At 39.2% G+C, this 24823-nt stretch overlaps 2 protein-coding genes and 1 pseudogene across 2 annotated transcripts in view; 2 read left to right on the forward strand and 1 right to left on the reverse strand.

Annotated features, from left to right (window-relative positions):
- The window catches only part of LYPD5 (LY6/PLAUR domain containing 5), a 64920-nt gene that overhangs the window by 24199 nt on the left and 15898 nt on the right, over positions 1 to 24823 (forward strand). The window lies entirely within an intron of this gene.
- On the reverse strand, positions 2694 to 3652 carry LOC144311396 (vomeronasal type-1 receptor 1-like; annotated as a pseudogene).
- LOC144311442 (transcription factor BTF3-like) lies at positions 18090 to 19148 on the forward strand. Its single transcript, XM_077893977.1, has 2 exons — positions 18090 to 18533; positions 19113 to 19148. Exons 1-2 carry the CDS (start codon positions 18090 to 18092, stop codon positions 19146 to 19148), a joined length of 480 nt encoding a protein of 159 aa, XP_077750103.1.

Raw genomic sequence — 24823 nt, forward strand, 5'->3', positions numbered from 1 at the left:
ATTTATTCATGAGAGATACAGAGAGAGGCAGAGACATAGGCAAAGGGAGAAGCAGACTCCCTGTGGGGAGCCTGATGCGGGACTCAATCCCAGGACCCTGGGATCACCACCTGAGCCAAAGGAAGATGCTCAACCACTGAGCCACCCAGGCATCCCTAATTTTCTTCTCCAATACATTCCTCTGCCACCAGTTCAACTGCGTAATCTCTAGGCTGGCTGTATAACTGTCAACCTAGGTTTTCTTCCTCTACCATTGAACAGATCTCATTAGCGTTTCTGGTGGGTTGAATCTCCAGTTTCCAGGGGTTCATATTGTCTTCTTTTTCGCTTACTTTAGATATTTTGGCCTTCAGTAATTCCTGGAAAACCATTAATAGAACCTTTTGAGAACTTGGCTTCCTGAAAATCTTTCTATTCTAAATAGAGTTTAGTGTGACAGACACCCAATTTTAGTTTAGAAATCATTATTTCAGAAGTTTGGTAGCATTGCTCGTTGCCTTCCAGTTTTCAATGTTGCTCTTTAGAAATCTGAGCCATTTTGATTTTTCTCCCTTTGGATATGACCTGCTGCTTGCTTTGCAGAATCCTTAGGAATCTGTTATTTCTCTCCAATATTTTTTTGTCTTTCCAAGTTTTTATTTAAATTTCAGTTAGTGGGCAGCCGGGATGGCTCAGTGGTTCGGCACCTGCCTTTGGCCCAAGGCATGATCCTGGAGACCCGGGATCAAGTCCCATATCGGGCTCCCTGCATGGAGTCTGCTTCTCCCTCTGCCTGTGTCTCTCCCTCTGTGTGTGTGTGTGTGTGTGTGTGTGTGTGTGTGTCTACGAATAAATAGTCTTTTAAAAAATAAATAAATTCCAGTTAGTTGACATACATTATAATATTAGTTTCAGGTGTAGAATTCAGTGATTTATCACTTACATATAACACCCAGCGGCCATCACAAGTGCCTTCCTTAATATCCATCATCTATTTAACCCATCTCCCTGCCCATCTCTCCTCCAAACAAACCATCAATTCTCTATAGTTAAGAGTCTGTTTCTTGCTTTGTCTTTCTTTCTTTCCCCCTACCATGTTCATTTGTTTTGTTTCTTATATTCCACATATGAGTGAAATATATATAAAGGAATATTCCTCAGCCATAAAACAAAGAGAAGTTGCCGTTTGCAATGACATGGATGGAGCTAAAGAGTATTATTCTCTCTGATATTTTAAAATTTGGATATTGGCATATTTAAATTCGTTTCCCATTAAACAAATGGGCCTTTTAGTCTGTAAATAGATGTAACAAACCATCTTGTATAATTTCTTTGATATTTTATTCTCCTCTCTGTGTTTATATTTCTTTCTCCTAGGGTTATCTATTATTCAGATATTCACCTCCAGGAATGTTTCGCTATTTTTTTGTTTCTAAGTTCTTTTCCCTTCTTCCAATTTCCTAGAGGTGGCGACATATTACCTTCCAACCACTCTGCTGAGTACTTTATCTCTTCCGTCATGGTCCTAATTCCCAAAAGGTCTTTTTAATCTTCTATCATTCATTTTAATAGCATTCTACCCTTGCCTTATGCATGCAATAGTTTTATATCTCATCAACAATATTACACAAATTGTAGAACTATTTCCTTAATATGCTTTTGTCCCCCATGTTACTACCCCTCCCCCGCCACCTGTTTGTCTTTGTGTTTTTCTTTCCAGATAGAATGTTTGTTCAAGTGCCTGCTGGTCTTTGGCTGATCCATATTAAAGGATGAGGCCTTTTTAGAGAGAGAGCGGGGTGAGGGACAGAGAGAGAGGAAGAGAGAAAATTCTAAGCAGGGGCGCCTAGGTGGCTCAGTTGGTTAAGGGGCTGCTTTCAGTTCAGGTCATGATCCCAGGGTCATGGGATCGAGCCCTGCAACAGGCTCCCTACTCAGCAGGGAGCCTGCTTCTCCCTCTCCCACTCCCTCTGCTTGTGTGTGCTCTCTCTTTAGCTCTCTGTCAAATAAATAAATAAATAAATAAATAAATAAATAAATAAGATTTAAACAATGAAAAGAAAATCCCAAGCAAGCTCCACACTCAGGCACAGAGCCCAGTGCCAGGCTTAACACAGGGATCAGTCTCACAACCCTGAGATCATGACCTAAGCTGAAGTCAAGAGTCAGACGCTTAATTGACTGAGCCACACAGGCAACCCAAAGGATGAGACCTTTAAAAGTGCATTCAAATCATGCCTGGTAGGGCATGAAGAGTATCAAGTGGGCCTTTCATTAGAATTATTATATAGGCTCTGGCATCTCATTATGGTAACACCGAGTGTTAACATAAGTGAGCCCCTTTTTCTTGGATTATGCAGTTTCTGCAGAAAATAAAATGTATTTTGTTGCACTGGAAGGCAATATTCAATGAGAATGTTAATGCATTTAGAAAATTAAATCACAGGACTGAAATCTCACATTGAAAAATAACCAGGATGAATTTTTAAGTGAGTCTACAGTTAGACCTACAGATGTCGACTATTTTGCACTCAAACAATTATTGAATGAGTGGTGGCTGTTTGTAAAGGGACTATTTGGAGTGGTTTTTTTTTTTTAACATTTTGTTTATTTATTCTTGATAGACACATAGAAAGAGGCAGAGACACAGGCAGAGGGAGAAATAGGCTCCCTGTGGGGAGGCTGATGTGAGACTCGATCCCAGGACCCTGGGATCATGCCCTGAACTGAAGGCAGATGCTCAACCAATGAGCATTCCTGGAGATTTTTATTTTACAGCTGACAAAGTAGGTTCTTAAGATTTGAATGTCACGACTGATGAGGAGATAGGGGCTGAAAGCTGGAAAACAAGCAGCCAAGAATGTACTGATGTTCGCCAGTTGCTGGCTTGGTTTGACAACGTAAATCATATACAGTAATATGACGGAGGATAGAAAATAAAAGGAGACAAATAAGCTCACCAGAAGCAGGACAGTGTGAGTGGCAGTGGTCTCTGGGAAGCTCTGGAAGGGAGACTGGTGTGGTGAAGGTATTGGACTCTCTACTTATGTCTTTGCAGGAAGAGCACTATGGAGCCACTGGCCCAACCCATTGATCCCAAACACAAAATATCAAGGAAGGTAGAGATGAATGCATAGAGTGAGGCTATGGATGAATCAGACCCTTCTACAGAACACAGTCCAAATTTTCTGTGTGTGATGTTTATAGTATTCTCTGGGTGAGTCACTTTCACTGGCACAACAATATTTACCAGGAGATGAAGAATCCAACAGAAACAACAGGAGGTTTGAACAAATATAGAAGCTTTCAGTTTGAGTTCTGCCCATTTGGAATTATTAGGACTTATAGTGATAGCCTGGATGCCGCTCAAAAGGTGGGTGGTGCAGAGAGAAACCCCTCCGGCCACCCTATGAGTATAAAAGGTAATCTTACACAGAGCTTCTCCCAGGAAATAGTCCAAACAAAAAGCTGCCAGTGCCTCAAAGATTCCCCTAGAAGAAAGAACTAGAAAGTTGGCTAAGGCCAACTGGTTAAGAATTAGACCTGTAGGTCTCTGAGTATGTTTAGTGAACAAAGTCAATATATAAAAATAAAGGAGTAAGAAATTCCCTAGGAGCCCAACTGCAGTCTGGAAAAGGAAGAGAATCCCCATTACCAACTCACAAGAAGCCATAGTGTCAATGCTCAGAATGAGTTTGTTTTATTCAAAGCCAGATGATCTAGAGAGAAAGAATATGTATATCACTAAGGTGCAGCAAATTCAATATTAAAAAATTTCACCTTTATTCATATTTGCAAAATCCTATTTTATGTTATTGGATATCCAAATATTGATTCAAACTACTCTGAAAGAGTAAATTAGTTCTCTTCCTCCTATATATGATTTTCTAGCATTTTATTTAGGATATACTTATTTAGGATGCATATTTATGAATGAATTTTTCTAAACATAGGCTACACAATGCCAGAAAATAGCCCCGATATTTCACTTCCTTTTCCCACTCTGTAATTTAAATATTTTAGGTTACATGTCAATTTTAAACAATCTGGAAGCTTTTGTTTGTCTTTCAAAATAAGAAAATGCTATGTTCCTGTCCAGTGTTCTTCCATGTTGAATGGTTGTTGAAGCTAGGTAATGTCAACTCCATTGACTGGGGCAGGCACCCTATAATTTGTAATAGCCTTCATGAAACCAGCTATCTCTATTCATGTTAATGGCTAGACCCTGTAGGATTTTGAATGGATAGCTGCCTCTTTATGCATAAAAAGCTTTAGGAAATATAAGGACATAAGATGGAGTTTAACAGATTTCTATCTGAGAATGCCACTCAGTTCACAAAAATTAATAAAATATAGAGGATTAAAATAACACCACAGTCTGCCTGACTTAACAGATTTTATGGAATAATTTTAAACTGAAAAAAATTTTAAATTAACCTATGAATTTAGCAAAATTTTATTGAAGACAGGAGAAGGAAGATATCATTGAAGACAATATAGCAAATTAATGAAATAGAAATAAAAATAGCTCTATAATTGACAAAAAATATAATAGATATATAAATGAGTCTAACATTGGTAAATATTGTCAAGACAAAAGGGGAAAAACTAGCAATTTTATAATTGTAAAAGAATATTACAGTAGATATAGGTTGGCTTTAAATATCCTAAAAAGATATTATGTGCACAACTTTGAGGAATGTTTGAAGAAGAAGAAAGAAAATAATTTTGGAGGGCTTTGATATTCTGTACTTACTGCTCCTCTACATTGTAGTTAAAGGATATGTATTGGTCCATAGCCATAGCACTAGACAACTATATCCCAGGTGGCATGACATTGGACCAGGTTGTCCAGGAAGATTAAAAGCCTTGCTGAATTGGGATAATTATGACAACATATATAGGATTACCAGCTCTCCCCAGATGCTTACACCTTCTCTCTTTTTCCATCAAACCTCAGGATGGCAGTTTATGGAAGAAATCTCCCTCACCAAGTTCTGCTCCTTCTTTAGAGTTTAAAGTAGAGTCCTTGGCGAGGGAAGTTTTCTAAGAAGTAACAGCACTCCAGCTGGTCTTAAGGGTTAACTAGCTTCAAGTTAACACACTCTTTATTTGCTGACCATAGCAGACATATCACTGACTTTGAGGAGAGAAGGACCAAAACCTTCCAGGGCCACAGAGGCCGTCAAGTCTTTTTGAAGCCACCGCAGCTTTCTGATTAGCCTAGCAGTTTATTTTTAGTAAAAATTTTTTCTTTGTTTAGGTCACACAAATGATTTTACTGACCTCCCTTTGTATATCTGTGGATCTTGCCCTCCTTTGCAGAAAGAACAGAGTACACCTGCACATCACAAAACAGGAACTGGACTTCTTCATACAACCCCTGAGCACTGAGGTAATATTTGTAGCTGGCACTACAGAGTCTGCACGTAATCAAGAAATGTCACATGGGTGCCTGGCTGGCTCAGTTGGCGGAGCGTGTGACTCTCAATCTCAGGGTTGTGAGTTTGAACCCCACATTGGGTGTAGAGATTACTCAAAAATAAAATCTTAAAAAAAATAGAAAGAAAGAAAGAAAGAAAGAAAGAAAGAGAAAGAAGAAAGAAAGAAAGAAAAAGAAAGAAGAAAGAAAGAAAGAGAAGAAAGAAAGAAAGGAAAGAAAGAAAGAAAGAAAAAGAAAGAAAGAAAGAAAGAAAGAAAGAAAGAAAGAAAGAAAGAAGAAAGAAAGAAAGAAAGAAAGAAAGAAAGAAAGAAAGAAAGAGTTCCAGACCACTGCACTCCCTTTACTAATTAATTGCCCTAAACTCCTTTAAAAACCACTGGGCCAGCAGAAACACTGGAGTTGGCTTTGGGACAAGTGCCCACCTTCTCCCCAGGTGGCTGGATTCCTGAATAAAGCTCAAATTAGCTCAAATTACTTTCCATTCAAAACTGTTGAATATTGGACTCTCAAGCCACTGGGCAGCCCAACTTGGAGTTCAGTCACAGAGTGTTAGCAAATAGGGTGATCCATAGTGTTTCTGCTTGTCCCTCTCCCGCTGCTCCCCCCCTCCCCCCCCCACACACACACACGCACTCTCTCTCAAATAAATAAATAAAATCTTTTAAAAAATTGTTTGAATGGGTGACAGGCACTGAGAGGGGCGCTTGACAGGATGAGCACTGGGTGTTATACCATATGTTGGCACATCGAACTCCAATAGAAAAATATACATAAAAAAGGTTTTACTGCACTAAAAAATTAATTAAATAAACAAAATAAAAAATAAATGTTTCACTGCACCAAACAAAGGAATAAATGTGTTGATGTTGGGAGACAGCATTCTCACTGAACAAAACACGGAAATATTGAATGAGAAAGGCAAAAATGTGCCCTGCAGAATTTGATTAAATCCTCTTTTATGCTAAATGGTCCTGGCTTGGACAATAGATTATTTTTTTCATGCTAAGCATAAACTCTGGGAGTCGAGGGCTGGGAGAGGCATCACTGGCTCTTCCATTTGTGCCATATATATAGAACCCAGGGAGAAAAGCACTGTTCTAAGTATATCACTTTACATACTTTAAGTTATTACCTTCTTTTTAAAAAATAGAGATGTTACTATCCTTGCCCATTTTCAAATAAGAAAAATTTAATAAAAATCATCTAAAATCACTCCACAGTAATATAGGAGCCTTGGAATCCAAGCATGGTATTTCCAAATCTCCTACTCTCAGCTCCTATGTTATATCTAACCATGAAGTCTTCTCAGAAGAGGAGGAAGTAAGCAGTATCTTGTCTACAAATTCTCACCCCAGAATCTCAGAAGTCAGGAGACACTCACCTTTCTTTGTGGGTGTGTACACTACATGATTCTGAGGAGGGAGCTGAAGTATTTATTTTAAGGGAGAGGGGAATCACAGATTAGCAACATCACCTTAAAAATCCATTCTCATAACAGGAGAAGCATAAGGAAGGGAAGGGAAGAGAAGGGAAAGGAAAAGAAGAGAAAAAAGAAAAAGAAAAACCAATAGGGAAGAAAGGGAGGGTGAGAGAAGGAGGCAGGCAGGCAGGCAAATCTGGTATTATTCTCAGTAGTAATAAATGAATTTCCAATGTTCAGGAATAATGGCACACTGGGAAAGCCTCCACCTCCCGTTTCCAGCTCCGAGTACATGGTGTTGAAGGGACCCCACACTCTATCTCAGAGGTATCTTTGATGACAGGAACATCAGATCTTAACAGCTCAGATTTGAGGTCTTACGCCTTTTCTGCTGAGCCTCATGTCCACTATAAAATAAAACTATTGGTGTTTTAGGCCCAGTTCCTTGGAGCAGAGCCTGAGATGGAGAAGCTTCCAAAGTATTCTAGTGAGAGAGAACTCTCAGGAAAGAGGAGGGAAGGAGGCTAAGCAAGGGTGTGGTCTTGTCCCAGTCACACAGGGGACCCTGGTGTATACTCTGCAGCACAGTTAGTGTCTCATTGAGGCAACAGCTGGGCTTACAGACTCTAGTTCAGTCATCATTGGCCACTGGACATTCAGGTAACATTGTAGGGGAGTTGCATTACATCTAAGGGTAATTCTGAGAGGGATGCAGATATGAGGCTTTAGCAGCCAACACTCACAGAACCTAGGGTATGGGTACACCAGCCATGTTCAAGGGGTTCCCCTGCTTCAATCTGCCTTTGAGGGGTGCAGAGTCATGAACACCAAAGCAGACTCTATGATATGTCCCCAGATTCCAGTGTGTTATGATGAATGAGCAAAGTTATTGGAAACAAACCTAGTGTGGATAAAGAAGACTAGGCATGAGATAATGAGAACTAATATGGAATAGGAACACGGACATCCAAGTATTTAGGGTCCAGGCTTCCTTTGTCAAAAAAAAAAAAAAAAAAAAGCACCATATATAAGGGCAAGAAAGGAGAAGTGAGTTGGTCATTAGAGAGGAAACAGCAGGAGGTCAGATAGGCAGAAAAGGAAGCCCCAAGGTAAGGAAGGATTTCTCCCTTCTTTAGGCATTGGCCTTTAGCCAGGTGGGGAGAAGCAAGGTGGCAACCTTCACATGGTTCCTGCAGATACCAACAACTAATGTTGAAAATAGCTCTTTATTCAGTGGGCTTTTTGCTGGGCCCTTTGCAGTGCCCTGCCCCTTGTATGGCATGTTTTCTTGTTTCATTTCCTCTGTCACACCAAGGACAGGGTAAGGTCAGACCTGAGCATGTGGGAGGGAATTATCCTGAATTAGAGCCCAAACTCAGGATATCCTGTCTTAATGTCATGGCCTATTTATGACTCTGTCTCAGCACTGACAATGTAGTCAATGGGTGGCTGTATGTCCATTATTGATTCTGGAAAATATATTTACAAATATCTCTCTCCTTAAAAGACTTAGACATAACAACTAACATTCCTTTCCTGGGGTCTAAGAAGAATCTGAGAAGAATATGGCCTATGAATTTTCCTCATACCACCCAAAGCGATGGCTCTCTGTGAATATTCTGAAGAATTGACCACAGTTTCTTTTAAAGATTCTTTTTTACGATTTTAAATAAAATTCATGAGAAAACAGAGAGATTGAGAATGGCAGAGACACAGGCAGAGGGAGAAGCAGGCTCCATGCAGGGAGCCCGACGTGGGACTCGATCCGGGTCTCCAGGATCAGGCCCTGGGCTGAAGGCGGCGCTAAACCGCTGAGCCACCCGGGCTGCCCTGACCACAGTTTCTATGTCTGTGCTTAAAGCCAGGCATGTATGTTATTTTATTTATTCCTCATAACACTCCTACAATGAAGGTTCTGTGGTCCCCATTTTTAAAGAAAGCATTTAAAAGATTGGAAGGGAAAGGAGAATCATTCTGGCAAGTCTGATAGGAAGAAAGGATGGACAGGAAGTCTCAGGAAGCCAAGAACAAAAAGGAAGGGAAGGGAAAGATGATAACTCTAAATACAGTACAAACATAAGACATTTTAGTACCCTCCTGAACATCTATACGTTCCTCTATAGTATTCAGATTTAATATAGCACTCCAGCCTTCCCAGGTAGGAAGCATATTAGGAGTCCAAGGTAAAGCTCTAACACTGAAAGTCACTTTTTCTGACATTTTCTAAAAGGGGAAAAAAAGAAAAAAAACCTCACCAAGCAGATATCCGATACCTGGATGGTGAGCCTGTCACTGCCAAGGTATGTGCCTGAGAGTGTGAGAAAGCACCTGACCTCGAGTTATAGGTTAGGGACACCATGATCTCATTTCCCATCAGTGCAGCAATTATAATGTCACTGGTAGCAATGACAGTGTCTGCAAGGGGAACCAATAATATCCCTGAAGAACTGTTGGCACAGGTAAAAAGATAAATAAATAACATGAGCAATACTTGGGTGAGAAAAATCCAGAGGGACCAATGTACCTTGTAGAGAAACTTTCATGTGATATAAGGAAACAAACGTATCTTGAGGATGGGGTAGAGAGGACTTGCATTGCTTGAATGCAGAGCCTGTGAGGTACAGGATTAATGACAAACTCCCATGTCTCCAAGCTGACATTTTCTTTTTTTTATAAAAGATTTTATTTATTCATGAGAGACACAGAGGGAGAGGCAGAGATACAGGCAGAGGGAGAAGCAGGCTCCCCACAGGGAGCCTAATGCAGGACTCTATCCTAGGACCCCAGGATCATACCCTGAGCCAAAGGCAGATGCTTAACTGCTGAGCATCCCCCCATGCTGATATTTTCATCTACCAGTGTCTCCTCATCTGACTCCACAATTCACGCACCACATCTCTCCAGTTGTGCTAGTCTAGGTTCATTGCCTCACCATCAGAGGAAAACTTGACTTTTCATCAGCCAGGGATTCCTTTTGCCCATTAGCCCTATGGGGACTTCTTATTTTCGCACTGCTGAAAAAAAATGATGGCTTGTAAAAGTCCAGCTCTTGAGTTAAATGCCTGATGTCTAAGTGATACACTGAATTTGGACCAATAGATTCCACTATCTGCCATGCATTTTTCTCACTACTTAGTATAGAGCAGGGGTTGGCACACTTCTCCAGTAAAAGGCCAGACAGTAAGAATTTTAGGCAGGGTCTCTGTCACAACTATTCAACTCTGCCATTGCAGTGGGACAGCAGCCATAGACAAGATGTCAACAATCCGGTGTAGCAGTATTCCAATAAAACTTTATTTATGGACATAAAATTTGAATCTTATCACTTTCAACTGTCCATAAATATTGTTCATCTTTCTTTTTTCAATAATTTAAAAATGTAATAACCACTATTCTAAAGCTCATTAGCTGTACAAAACAGGTGATGGGCCAGATTTGGCCTGGGACCATAGTTTTTTGATGCCTGCTATAGATGGATAATCAAAGAGTCAAAATTCTTATTCTAATGAACATTTTATTTGACCAGAGGATACATAGAATAATTAGAATATAAAAAGGTAAAGTTATCCATGTTATAAGGAATGACAAGAACAAAAAGAAGAGTGTTTTTTGAGAACCACTGGTGGGTGATCATGACTTATATATGGATGTAAAGAAGGCCAGTAAGAGAAATTAGTAATTAAGCTACAGTTTAAAAGATGAGAATGAGTGCCCCAGACAAAGACAGGGAGAAAAGGATTCCTGGAAAGTCTGGATGGACAGGAATGGCATTGCAAAGGCCTCGAGAGCAGAGAGTGCTTAGAGGTTTTGAAAGGCATTGAAAGGTCAGAAGTGCAGGAGTATCACTGGCCATTGTTCACCTCCTCTCCCCTCCCCTGAAAGCTTAATTATGATTTAAATATCATTTGGCTGGATCCCCTCTCCTAAGAGTTCCCTCAGATAGTTTAGGTGGTTGGCATAATTGCTAAGTTCCTCCATGTCTGAGATGTCTTTCTCTGTTCCCTGTATATGATGGAGATTTTCCTAGTGTGGCTGTCACTGGTGGTGTCCCACCCAACAGCCATCTCCTTCTTTGATGAAAGAATCACCGTATATTTTTAAAGTTTTTTTATTTAATCCCAGTGAACATACAGTGTTTTATTAGTTTCAGGTGCACAATATAGCAATTCAACGCTTCCATACAACACCCCGTGCTCATCACAAGTGCACTTGTTAACACCATCACTTATTTAACCCATCCCCACTTCCCCTCGGGTAACCAACAGTTTGTACTCTATAGTTAAGAGACTATTTCTTGGTTTGTCTCCCTCTTATGTTTTTCCCTTGGCTTGTTTTGTTTCTTAAATTCCACATGACTGAAATCATTTGGTATTTGTCTTTCTCTGACTTATTTCACTTAGTCTTATACTCTCTAGCCTGATCCATGTCATTGCAAATGGCAAGATTTCATTATTTTTTATGGCTGAATAATATCCCATTATATATATATATACATATATATACCACATCTCATTCAGCAACTGATGGGACACTTGGGCTGCTTCCATACTTGGATATTGTAAATAATGCTGCTATAAACATTGGCGTGCATGTATCCCTTTGAATTAATGGTATTGAATTCTTTGGGTTAAAACTCAGTAGTGTGATTGCTTGATCATAAAGTAGATCTATTTTTAACTTTTTGAGGAACCTCCATACTGTGTTCCACAGTGGCTGCACCAGTTTGCATTCCCACCAGCAGTGCAAGAGGGTTCCCCTTTCTCCACATCCTCACCAACACCAGTTTCCTGTGTTGCTAATTTAAGCCATTTTGATAGGTATGAGGTGATATAGCTCATTGTGGTTTTGATTTGCATTTCCTTGATGATAAGTTATGACAAGCAGTATTGTAGTTTTGATCCAGCAACTCCAGGGGTCTGGTGAGGGTGTGTGGTGACATTACTGGTCTAAGAAAATTACATGAGTGCTTACCACATGCCAGATCCATTGACATGTGATTCACATGAATTATGTAACGTTCAAGCCAAAAACAAAAACAAAAAACCTGTCTGTGGCACATGGGACATTCTCCAGAATAGATTACATACTGGGTCACAAATCAGGTCTCAACCAATACCAAAAGATTGGGATTAATACCTGTATATTTTCAGACCACATGCTTTGAAACTTGAACTGAATCACAAGAGAAAATTTGGAAGGAACTCAAACACTTGGAGGCTAAAGAGCATCCTAGTAAATAATGAATGGGTCAACCATGAAATTAAAGAATTTAAAAAATTCATGGAAACAAATAAAAATGAAAACACAATGGTTCAAAACCTTTGGGACACAGCAAAGGTGGTCCTAAGAGGGAAGTACATAACAATACAAATCTCTCTCAAAAAAATTAGGAAAATCTCAAATACACAAGGTGACATTACACCTAAAGGAGCTGGAGAAAGAACAACAAATGAAGCCTAAACCAAGCAGGAGAAGAGAAGTAATGAAGATTAGAGCAGAAATCCATGAAATAGAAACCAGAAAAGCAGTAGAACAGATCAATGTAACTAGAAGCTGGATCTTTGAAAGAATTAATAAGATAGATAAACCCCTAGCCAGACTTATCAAAAAGAAAGGAGAGGGACGCCTGGGTGGCTCAGCGGTTGGGTGCCTGCCTTTGGCTTGGGTCATGATCACGGGATCCAGGATTGAATCCCACATCAGGCTTCCTGTGAGGAGCCTGCTTCTCCCTCTGCCTGTGTCTCTGCCTCTCTTTCTTCTGTGTCTCTAATGAATAAATAAATAGATCTTAAAAAAAAAAAAAAGAAAAGAAAAAGGACCAAATTTAAAAAATCATGAATGAAAGAGGAGAGATCACGACCAACACCAAGGAAATACAAACAATTTTAAGAACACATTATGAGCAACTAAATGCCAACAAATTAAGCAATCTGGAAGAATTGGACGCATTCCTGTAAACTTATAAACTACCAAAACTGAAACAGGAAGAAATAGAAAACTTGAACAGACCAAAAACCAGCAAGGAAATTGAAACGGTTATCAAAAATCTCCCAACAAACAAGAGTCTAGGGCCAGATGGTTTTCCAGGGGAGTTCTACCAAACACTTAAAGAACTAATATCTATCCTTCTGTTTCAGTATATGTGCTGCCAAACTGAGCATATCTTCTGAAGCTGTTTCAAAATACAGAAATGGAAGGAAAACTTCCAAACTCGTTCTGTGAGACCAGCATTACCTTGATCCCCAAATCAGACAAAGCCCTCATTAAACAAGAGAATTACAGACTGATAACCCTGATGAACATGGATGCCAAAATTCTCACCAAGATACTAGCCAATAGAATCCAACAGTACATTAAAGGGATTATTCACCATAACCAAGTGGGATTTATTCCTGAGCTGCAAGAATGGTCCAACATTTGCAAATCAATCAATATTATATGTTACATTAATAAAAGAAAGGACAAGAACCATATGATGCTCTTAACTGATGCAGAAAAAGCATTTGACAAAATACAAAGACTTTCTTGATTAAAATTCTCCACAGTGTAGGGATGGAGGGAACATACCTCAATATCATAAAAGCCATGTATTAGAAGCCCACAGTGAATATCATTCTCAATGGAGAAAAACTGAGAGCTTTTCCCCTAAGGTCAGGAACACCACAGGGATGCCCACTCTCACCACTGTTGTTCACAACAGTACTAGAAATCCTAGCCTCAGCAATCAGACAACAAAAAGAAATAAAAGACATTCAAATTGACAAAGAAGTCAAACTCTCCCTCTTTGCCGATGACATGATACTATATGTGGAAAACTCAAAAGACTCCACCCCAAAATTGCTAGAACTCATTCAGGGATTCACCAACATGGCAGGATATAAAATCAATGCACAGAAATCAGTTGCATATCTATAGATTAACAATGAGACAGAAGAAACAGAAATTAAGGAATCAACCTCATTTACAATTGCACCAAAAACCATACGATACCTAGGAATAAATCTAATCAAAGAGGTAAAGGATCTGTACTCTAAAAACCACAGAACACTTATGAAAGAAATTGAGGAAGACACAAACAAATGGAAAAACATTCCAAGCTCATGGATTGGAAGAATAAATATTGTGAAAATACCTATGCTACCCAGAGCAATCTACACATTCAATGGAATCCCTATCAAAATGCCATCAACATTTTTCACAGAGCTGAAACAAATAATCCTAAAATTTGTATGGAACTAGCAAAGACTCTAAATAGCCAAGAAGAAAACCAAAGCTGGTGGCATCACAATGCCAGACGTCAAGCTCTGTTACAAAGCTGTAATCATCAAGACAGTATGGTACTGGTACAAAAACAGACATGTAGATCAAAGGAACAGAATCCAGAAGGGAACCTCAACTCTATGGTCAACTAATCTTTGACCAAGCAGGAAAGAATATCCAATGGAAAAATGACAGTCTATTCAATAAATAGTGCTGGGAAAATTGGACATCCACATTTAAAAGAATGAAACTGGACATTTTCTTACACCATACACAAAAATAAATTCAAAATGAATGAAAGACTAAATGTGAGACAAGAATCTATCAAAATCCTAGGGGAGAACACAGGCAACAACCTCTTCTACCTCAGCCACAGCAACTTCTTGCCCGTCATGTCTCCAAAGGAAAGTGAAGTAAAAGCAAAAATGAACTATTGGGACTTCATCAAGATAAAAGGCTTCTGCACAGCAAAAACAGACAACAAAACTAAAAGGCAACCTACAGGGAGAAGATATTTGCAAATGACATATCAGATAAAGGGCTAGTATCCAAAATCTACAAAGAACTGGGCAGCCCACGTGGCTCAGTGTTTTAGCGCTGCCTTCAGCCCAGGGCCTGATCCTAGAGACCCGGGATCGAGTCCCACATTGGGCTCCCTGCATGGAGCTTGCTTCTCCCTCTGACTGTGTCTCTGCCTCTCTCTCTGTGTGTGTCTCTCATGAATAAATAAGTAAAAGTAAATAAATAAATAAATAAATAATAAATAAATAAACAAATAAAATCTACAAAGAACTTATCAAACTCAACAAAAAAACAAAGAATCCAGTCAAGAAATGGGCAGAAGACATGGATAGATATCCCTCCAAAGAAGACATACAAATGGCCAACAGACACATTTAAAAATGTTCCACATCGGGCAACCCCGGGTGGCTCAGCGGTTTAGCGCCGCCTTCGGCCCAGGGCCTGATCCTGGAGACCTGGATTGAGTCCCGCGTCAGGCTCCCTGCGTGGAACCTGCTTCTCCCTCTGTCTGTGTCTCTGCCTCTGTGTGTGTGTGTGTCTCTCATGAATAAATAAATAAATAAATAAATAAATAAATAAATAAATAAATAAATAAAATCTTTAAAAAAAATGTTCCACATCACTTGGCATCAGGTAAATACAAATCAAAACCCCAAGAGATACCATCTCACACCGATCAGAATGGCTAAAATTAATGTCAGGAAACAACAATGTTGGTGAGGATGCAGAGAAAGAGGAACTCTCGTACACTGTTGTTGGGAGTACAAGCTGGTACAGCCACTCTGGAAAACAGTATTGAGGTTCCTCAAGAAGTTAAAAATAGAGCTACCCCATGACCCAGAAATTGCACTATTAAATATTTACCCCAAAGATACAAATGTAGTGATCCAAGTAGGCACCTACACCCCAATGTTCACAGAAGCAATGTCCACAATAGCCCAACTGTGGAAAGAGCCAAGACGTCTATCAACAGAAGAATTGATAAAGAAGATGTGAGATAAATATCCAGATAGATAGATAGATAGAGATAGAGATAGATATAATGGAATATTACTCAGCCATCAGAAAGAATGAACACTTACCGTTGACATCAATGTGAATGGAAGTGGAGGGATTATGCTGAGCAATAAAATCAATCAGAGAAAGATAATATGGTTTCCCTCTTATATGCAATATAAGAAACAGTGCAAAGGATCATAGGAGAAGGGAGGGAAACCTGAATGGGAAGTCATCAGGGAGGGAGAAAAACCATGAGAGACTCTTAACTATAGGAAACAGGATTGCTGAAGGGGAGTAGGGTGGATGGGTAATTGGGTGGTGGGCCTTAAGGAGGGAACATGATGTGATGAGCACTGGGTGTTATATGCAACTGATAAACTATTGAACACTACATCTGATACTAATGATGTAATATATGTTGGCTAATTGAATTTGAATTTTAAAAAAGAAAGAAGATGTTAAAACAAAACAAAATGAAAAGATTACAGTATTTCTCCTTCAAAGTAAGCATAATAGTACACTTTACCAGAAGAGGGCGCCAGTGGGACATTTAGAAGCAAGAGGACCGACTTTGAGAACTCCCCCCATCCCCAACAATCAACAAAAACAATAAATCAAGCATACAAAAACAATAATTTGTAATGATTGTCAATTCCCACAGTGTGAACAGTCCCATCATGGCCAATTTCTAGCTACCAAAGTGGTATCACTAAAAGTGGAGCTAGAAAGGGATGTGCAGTAGTACACAATCATATGGTATTTCTGTCATACAGACACTATAGACATAATCTCAAGAGCACAGATAATTAATAAGAAAGTGATTCGTTTGACTCTGTTACCTTAGTTTTTAATATATTTATTTACATTTACATAATTAAAAAATAATGGTTGTGTTTAACACAAGTCTCAAATTCTCTGAGAATCTGCCAGTAGGAACTGGCTTCTGCACACCCGTGCATCCATCTGCCACCACTCCATTATATCAGGCACCCAAGCGCCTAGGCACTCCCCCCAACCCACCCCCCCACACACTGCCTCTGGTGTTCCCAGTGCTACTCCAAGGGCTGGGGCACCTCAGCGGCCACCACTGCCTTACTGACACTCGTCCTGGATGTGTACTCAGTGACCTGACGCTGAAGTACTCCACAGTGCAAGGCTGGCACAAGCCGACACCTGTGCATTGGGACACCAACTACAACTACCAGGAACTCCCCAAGCCAGGCCATTCAATGACCCTTAGGTTTTCTAGTATCCTGCTTTTCTGGCACTGAGCTACATTTCCCATAAGCCACCGCACCTTGGGTCTCTGAAGTCCCCTAGAGCATTCTCTTGGTTCTTGGGTTCGCATGTGAGCAGAAATCAACTCAGATTGAGAAGAAATTGACTCAGGCACAGAGGGCTGTAGGAATACTGGCCTTGGCCCACAGTGGGAGTAGGAGGAAGGAGGTGCTGGAAGTGAACACGAGCAGCTGAAGAAGGTGATGGTGTGGCAGACTTGAGGGGGACAAGGGCAAAATAGGGTCAGAGTGTCTCCCTAGTCACACGTGATGGAGCAACAGGTGTGAGACAAGACTGGAGTGTGTCTCTGTTATGGTGAGGCACAAATATGGTAGTAGAGGTTGTGTGTGAACATTGTGTGTGATGGACTCAAGAGTGTGTCTCACTGTGTGAAAGGTGATGTTGCATTTGCATGACTGCACATGACAGGCCAAGGATGTCCTATGCTGGGCAGAGTGGTATGTGTGTGCATTGAAATCATTTAGCTTTTCAAAAATAGCCCACAGAGAGGGAAGAGGAGAGTCACATTGAGAAAAGACCCCTTACCAACTCCAGGATTTTTATTTAGGAGTGAAGCAAATGATATCTACCATTTGCTTTTAATGGTTCATTAGAGATGATGATAGATAGATAGATAGATAGATAGATAGATAGATAGATAGATGATAGATAGATAGATGATAGATAGCAAAAACAACCACAAATTATTCACTTTTGTTACTGCCCTTCCACAAAGACTGTCTGCTAGCCTTGTGACTCGTTCTGGCCAATGGGACAAGTTAGCAAACATAACTTGAGCAGAGGCATGAAAAGCACTTGTTTATTGGAAGTTGCCCTTTCTTGCTACCCTTTGGAACCTTGCCACTCCCATATGAAAGAAGTCCTGTCTAGCCTGCTGAAGGTTGAAAGACCATTCAGAGGAGAACTAGGCCTGGATGACAGCCAGCCAAGTACTAGTCTTGTAACTGAGGTCATCTTAGATCATCCAGCCACCATTGGATCCACCAGCTGACCATAGACACATGATAGATCGTAGGAGAGATGGATCAAGTCAACGCATACTAAAACATAAAATGGAGCTGCCATCTTGCATCCCCGCGTGTGTGCACCTAATCTCAGCTGGTCCGCCAGAGACCCCCTGAGCACCAACCCTATTCCCCAGCATGGTCCCATTTCCACTCCAACAAGATGAAAGAAACTATCACGAACCAGGAGAAACTCGCCAAACTGCAAGCACAAGTGCGCATTGGTGGAAAAGGAACTGCTCGCCAAAAGAAGGTGGTTCATAGAACAGCTACAGCAGATGATAAAAAACTTCAGTTCTCCTTAAAGAAGTTAGAGGTAAACAATATCTCTGGTATTGAAGAAGTGAATGTGTTCACAAGCCAAGGAACAGTGATCCACTTTAACAACCCTAAAGTTCAGGCATCGCTGGCAGTGAACACTTTCACCATTACAGGCCATGCTGAGACAAAGCAGCTGACAGAAATGCTATTCAGTATCTTAAACCAGCTTGGTGCAGACAGTCTGACTAGTTTAAGAAGATTGGCTGAAGCTCTGCCCAAACAATCTGTGGATGGAGAAGCACCACTTGCTACCGGAGAGGAGGATGATGATGAAGTTCCAGATCTTGTGGAGAATTTTTTTCCTTTTTTTTAAATTTTTAATTGGAGTTCAATTTGCCAACATATATCATATCACCCAGTGCTCATCCTGTCAAGTGCCCCCCTCAGTGCCCATCACCCAGTCACCCCAACCCCCCGCCCACCTCCCTTTCCACTACCCCTTGTTCGCTTCCCAGAGTTAGGAATCTCTCATGTTCTGTCATCCAACCTGATATTTTCACTCATTTTCTCTCCTTTCCCCTTTATTCCCTTTCACTATTTGTTATATTCCCCAAATGAATGAGACCATATAATGTTTGTCCCTCTCTGATTGACTTATTTCACTCAGCGTAATACCTTCCACTTCCATATCTTGTGGAGAATTTTGATGAAGCTTCCAAGAATGAGGCAAACTGAATTGAGTCAACTTCTGAAGAAGATAAAACTTGAAGAAGTTACTGGGAGCTGCTATTTTATATTATGACTGCTTTTTAAAATTTTGTTCATGGATCTGTTAAAATCTAGATCTCTAATATTTTTAAGCCCAAGCCCCTTGGACACTGCAGCTCTTTTCAGTTTTTGCTTATACACAATTCATTCTTTGCAGCTAATTAAGCTGAAGAAGCCTGGGAATAAAGTTTGAAACAAGGTTAATAAAGTTCTTTGCCTAGGGAAAAAAATTAAAATAAAAAAAACATAAAATGCTTGTTGTTTTAAGCCACTAAGTTTTATTTGCAGTTTGTTATGCATCAAAAGCTAAATGATGTAGAAACATAGATAAACAAATACGACAAATGCTAATAATTTTTATCTAGATGGTAGATATATAGACAATCATTGAACTAATATTTCAAAAGCTTTGCACCTTTAAATTTTTTCACAATAAAACTTGGGAAAATAGCCTTTATTTTCATGATATCATGATTCTCTACCATTCCATATAATCCTTTGTTTCAAATCTAACCTATGAAGCATTGCTTATATTATGTTAATTCAAAATATTCACTTCTTGACTTTCTTTTAGAACTTTGTTAAGCGGGATCCCTGGGTGGCGCAGCAGTTTGGCGCCTGCCTTTGGCCCAGGGCGTGATCCTGGAGACCCAGGATCGAGTCCCACATCAGGCTCCCGGTGCATGGAGCCTGCTTCTCCCTCTGCCTATGTCTCTGCCTCTCTCTCTCTCTCTGTGACTATCGTAAATAAATAAAAATTAAAAAAAAAAAAAAGAACTTTGTTAAGCAAAAAGGATAATATTTAGTAATTCTTTATTAACATATTTTAGACCTGTATCAGAACTACATAAATGCTGCCAAAGAAGGGTTTGGTCATGCTGTTGGGGTCTAATAGCCTTCTATATGTCTGCTGTAATTTTAAAAAAATATTTTTTCTTGTTAAAATACTCATATCTTGGAGAAACCTGGGTGGTTCAGCGGTTTAGTGCCTGCCTTCAGCCTAGGGTGTGATCGTGGAGTCCTGATATTGAGTACCACATGGGGCTCCCTGCATGGAGCCTGCTTTTCCCTCTCTCTCTGTCTCTCATGAATAAACAAACGAGAGACATTTATTCATGTCTCTCTCTCTCTGTATCTGTCTCTCATGAATACATAAATGAAATCTTTAAAAAAATATCTATCCTTCTCAAATTATTCCCCAAAATTGAAGAAGATGAAACACATCCAAACTCATTTTGCTAAGTGAATGTTACCCTGATACCAAAAACAAAGACACTACAAAAAACCAAAAGACCAATATCTCTGATGAACATAGGTGCAAAAATTTTCAACAAAATATCAGCAACCTGAATTCAATAATACATTAAAAGGATCATATACCATGGCCAAGCAGGTTTGATTCCAGGAATGCAAGAATAGTTTAACATCCACAAATCAATTGATCTGATACACAACGTTAACAACATGAAAGATAAAAATCATATGAACATTTCAATAGATACAGAAAAAGCATGTGACAAAATTCAACATCCATTATAACAGAAATTCTATTTAAAAAAGTGGATATAGAATGAATGTACCTCAACAAAATAAAGACCATATACGACAAACTCACAACTAACATTATACTCAATAGTGAAGAGCTGAAAGCTTTTCCTCTAAGATCAGAAACAAGACAAGGATGCCCACTCTCACCGCTTTTATTCAACATAGTATTGGAATTGTCCTAGCCACAGCAATTTGGCAAGAAAAAGACATAAAAGTCATCCAAATTAGAAGAAAGAAGTAAAACTGCCACTATTTGCAGATGACATGATACTATATATATAAAACCCAAAAGATGCTATAAAAGAAAACCCTATTAGAACTAATAAATGAATTTAGTGAAGTTGTGAGATACAAAATTCATATATAGAAAAATGCTGCATTTCTATATACTAATAATGAACTATCAAAAAGAGAAATTAAAAAAAAATAAAAAAAATAAAAAAAAATAATAAAAAAAAGAGAAATTAAGAAAACAATCCCATTTACAGTTGTATCAAAAAAAAAATAAATGCCTAGGAATAAATTTAACCGAGGAGTTAGAAGACCTGTACTCTGAAAACTATAAGACATTGATGAAAGAAATTGAAAACAACATAAATAAATGAAAAGATATACCATGTTCATTGATTAGAAGAATTAGTGTTGTTAAAATGTCCATACTATTCAAAGCAACCATAGATTCAATGCAATTCCTATCAAAATACCAATGGCATTTTTCACAGAACTAGAACAAATAATCCTAAAATTTGTATGGAACCACAAAAGACCCTCAATAGCCAAAGAAATCTTGAGAAAAAACAAAGATGGAGATATCCCACTCCCTGATTTCAAGCTATACTACAAAGTTATAGTAATTAAAGCATTCTGGTACTGGCACGAAAACAGGAACAGAGATCAATGGATCAGAATAGAGCCCAGAAATAAGTCCACACTTACATGATCAATTAATTTATGACAAATGAGGCAAGGACATACAATGCAGGGGGTGTAGGGGAATGGTCTCTTCAACAAATGGCGTTGGACTACTACATCCAAAAGAATGAAACTAAACCACCTTCTTACACCATATACCAAAATAAACTCAAAACTGATTAAAGACTTAAATGTAAGACCTGAAACCATAAAACTTCTAGAAAAAAAACACACCCAGTAAGCTCTTTGACATCAGTCTAAGCAATATTTTTTAAAATATTGAATTTATTTATTCATGAGAGACACAGAGAGAGGCAGAGACATAGGCAGAAGGAGAAGCAGACTCCCTGTGGGGAGCCCAATGCAGGACTTGATCCCAAGACCCCAAGATCATGACCTGAGCCAAAGGCAGATGCTCAACCACTGAGCCACACAGGTGCCACTAAGCAATATTTTTTTTGGTGTTTCCCCATATAAGGGCAACAAAAGCAAAAATAAACAAATGGGACTACAGCAAACTAAAAAGCTTTTGCACAGTGAAGGAAACCATCAACAAAATGAAAAAGCAACCTACTGGTCCAGAGAGATGAGGATAGACAAAAATTTTACACACCTGACCAGACCCCCCACTTCCCAATAGTCAAAATCATGAAGAGGGGGAGAGAAGGCCAGGTGGATGCCAGAAATCCGAAATCCACTCCTCCCCAAGCACAAGCACCAGAACCGATGCCCAACCCACTGCCTGCTCCTTCACTTCTTTCAGAGAGCTGAAAGGCAACAACAGACAAAGCCCGTATTACAGGAGGAAAAGACAGAAGACTGAGATGAAGGAACAGGAGGAGGTGGAGGTGGAGGTGGAAGGTTGGAAGGTAATGGATAAGAAAAAAGAAAAGAGGGACGCCTGGGTGGCTCAGTGGTTGAGTGTCTGCCTTCTGCTCAGGGCGTGATCCCCGGTTTCTGGGGTCCAGTCCTGCACCAGGCTCCCCAAGAAGAGCCTGCTTCTCCCTCTGTCTGTGTCTCTGCCTCTCTCTGTGTCTCTCATGAATAAATAAATAAATCTTTAGAAAAAAAAGAAAAGAAAAAGCAACCTATTAAATGGGAAAGATACTTGCAAATGATATATCCAAGAAGTTGATACTCAAAATATATAAAGAACTCATACAACTCAATGTCTAAAACAAACGACCTGGGCAGAGGGCCTGAATAGACATCGTTCCAGAGAAAGTATCTGGACATATCAAAAGATGCTCAATCTCACTCATGATCAGGGGAATGCAAATGAAAACCGTGGTAAGATATGACCTCACATCTGTCAGAATGGCTAGTATCAAAAAGACAAGAAATAGCAAGTGTTGGCAAGGATGTGGAAAAAAGGGAACCTTCATGCACAATGGGTCATAATAGTAAATTAATGTAAATTTGTGCAGCCACTATGAAAAACAGTATGAAGTTTCCTCAAAAAAAATTCTTTTAAATCTAATTACCACGCAATCACAAAAAAAAAAAAAAAAAAAAAAGAATTACCACACAATCTAGCAATTCCACTTCTGGGTACTTATCCAAAGAAAACAAAACACTAAGTTGGAAAGATACATGTACCCCTAAGTTAATTGCTGCATTATTTACAATAGCCAAGATATGGAAGCATCTAAGTGTCCATTGATGGATAAATGGATAAAGAAGTTATATATATAACTTCTAAATATTATGGAATATTACTCAACCCTTAAAAACGAAAAAAATGAAATCTTGCCTTTGTGACTAGGATGGATAAGTGGATAAAGAATTTATATATATAACTTCTATATATATATATATATATATACAATGGAATATTACTCAACCCTTAAAAATGAAATCTTGCCTTTGTGACTACATAATGGACCTACACGGTAGTATGCTATGTCAAATAAGTCAGACAGAGAAAGACAAATATTATCTTATTTCACTTAAATGTGGAATCTAAAAATAAAACAAACAAACAAAACAGAAAGACTCAAATACAGAGAGCAAGCTAGTAGTTGGCAAAGGACGGGGCAGGGAAAAGAGGGGATTGAAGTAGATGAAAGAGATTAAGAGGTACAAACTTACAGTTATAAAATAAGTCAGAGGAATGTAATGTACAGCACAGAAAATATAGTCAATAATATTGTAATAACTTTGGTGACAGAGGGTAACAGACCAATTGCGGTGATCATTTCATAATGCATAAAAACATTGAACACTATCTTGCACACCTGAAACTAGTATCATAGTGTATGTCAATTATAATTGAATTTTAAAAACATTAGGAGGGGTAGGGCTGCTGGCGGCGCTGCTCCCCCCCCCAAAAAAAAAATTAAAACTAATGGAAGATAGGCAAGGCCTACAGTAAATACTATAAAATACTGGCTTTGAAAAATTGAAGACATAAATAAATGGACAGATATATCATATTCATGGATAGGAAGACTCTGTATTGTTGGCCTGTCAGTGCTCCCCTAAATGAATCTATAGATTCAACACAATTCTAATAAAAATGCCAGCCAGCTTTTTAAAATATAAATTGAGAAGATAATTCTAAAATTTATATAGAAAGGCTTAGAGTAGCCCTGACGATCTTTAAGAAAAAGGAGGAAGACTTATACCTCTTTATTTCAAGATTTATTCTAGAGCTACACTAATTTAGTTACCATTGTAAAGACCTAAGGATAAACAAATACATTGATGGAATCAACCATATAACAATGAATATGCCCTGGTAGCAACCAAACAGAACCAATAATGGCTACAGAGTTATGCAATGTCCTGTAGGTCCCCTGCACTGTCTCGGTTTTGTTGACAAGTTTTGAGGAGGCCCAGAGTGGCTGGTGAGGAGCTAAGCTGGTTGGAGTTGGAGGCGGTGGGGGAGCAATGGACTGCCTGCCTGAGAGCTACAAGGTCTCCAGGGAGACCACCGTGGATGCAGTGAACATGGCCAGAGAAGTCAGGGAGAGACAAGAGTAGATTTGCCAGATAGAGCACATAAAAATACAGGACACTGGGCCACTTGGCTGGCTCAGTCAGTAGAGCATGTGATTTATAATCTTGGGGTTGTAAGTTTGAGCCCCACGTTGGGTGTAGGGATTACTTTAAAAAAATAAAATCTTAAAAAAAAAGGATACCTAATAAAATTTGAATTTTAGATAATTAGGTAAGTATGCACCATAAAATATTTGGGACCTACTTCTACTAAAAATTATCCACTGCTTACCAGAAATACACATTTAAATTCACATCCTATATTTTATCTGGCAACCTCAGGCAACGGGCAGTAGAATGGACTCAGGAAAGAAAGGCCAGGAAATGAGAGGCAAGGGAAGGTCAGCTTGGAGAGAGTTGGAAGCTGGAAGGAAGCAAAGAGAAAGAGATGAAAGGAGGTGGGTGGGA

The sequence above is a fragment of the Canis aureus genome, chromosome 1 (genome assembly GCF_053574225.1).
Source record: "Canis aureus isolate CA01 chromosome 1, VMU_Caureus_v.1.0, whole genome shotgun sequence".
Lineage (NCBI taxonomy): Eukaryota > Metazoa > Chordata > Mammalia > Carnivora > Canidae > Canis > Canis aureus.

Excerpts from the sequence above, each read along its gene's own strand:
- LOC144311442 (XM_077893977.1), top strand. The coding sequence starts at position 18,090 with ATGAAAGAAACTATCACGAACCAGGAGAAACTCGCCAAACTGCAAGCA. Across the intron at positions 18,534-19,112 it reads ATGATGAAGTTCCAGATCTT|CTAATTAAGCTGAAGAAGCC; the intron begins GTGGAGAATTTT and ends CATTCTTTGCAG.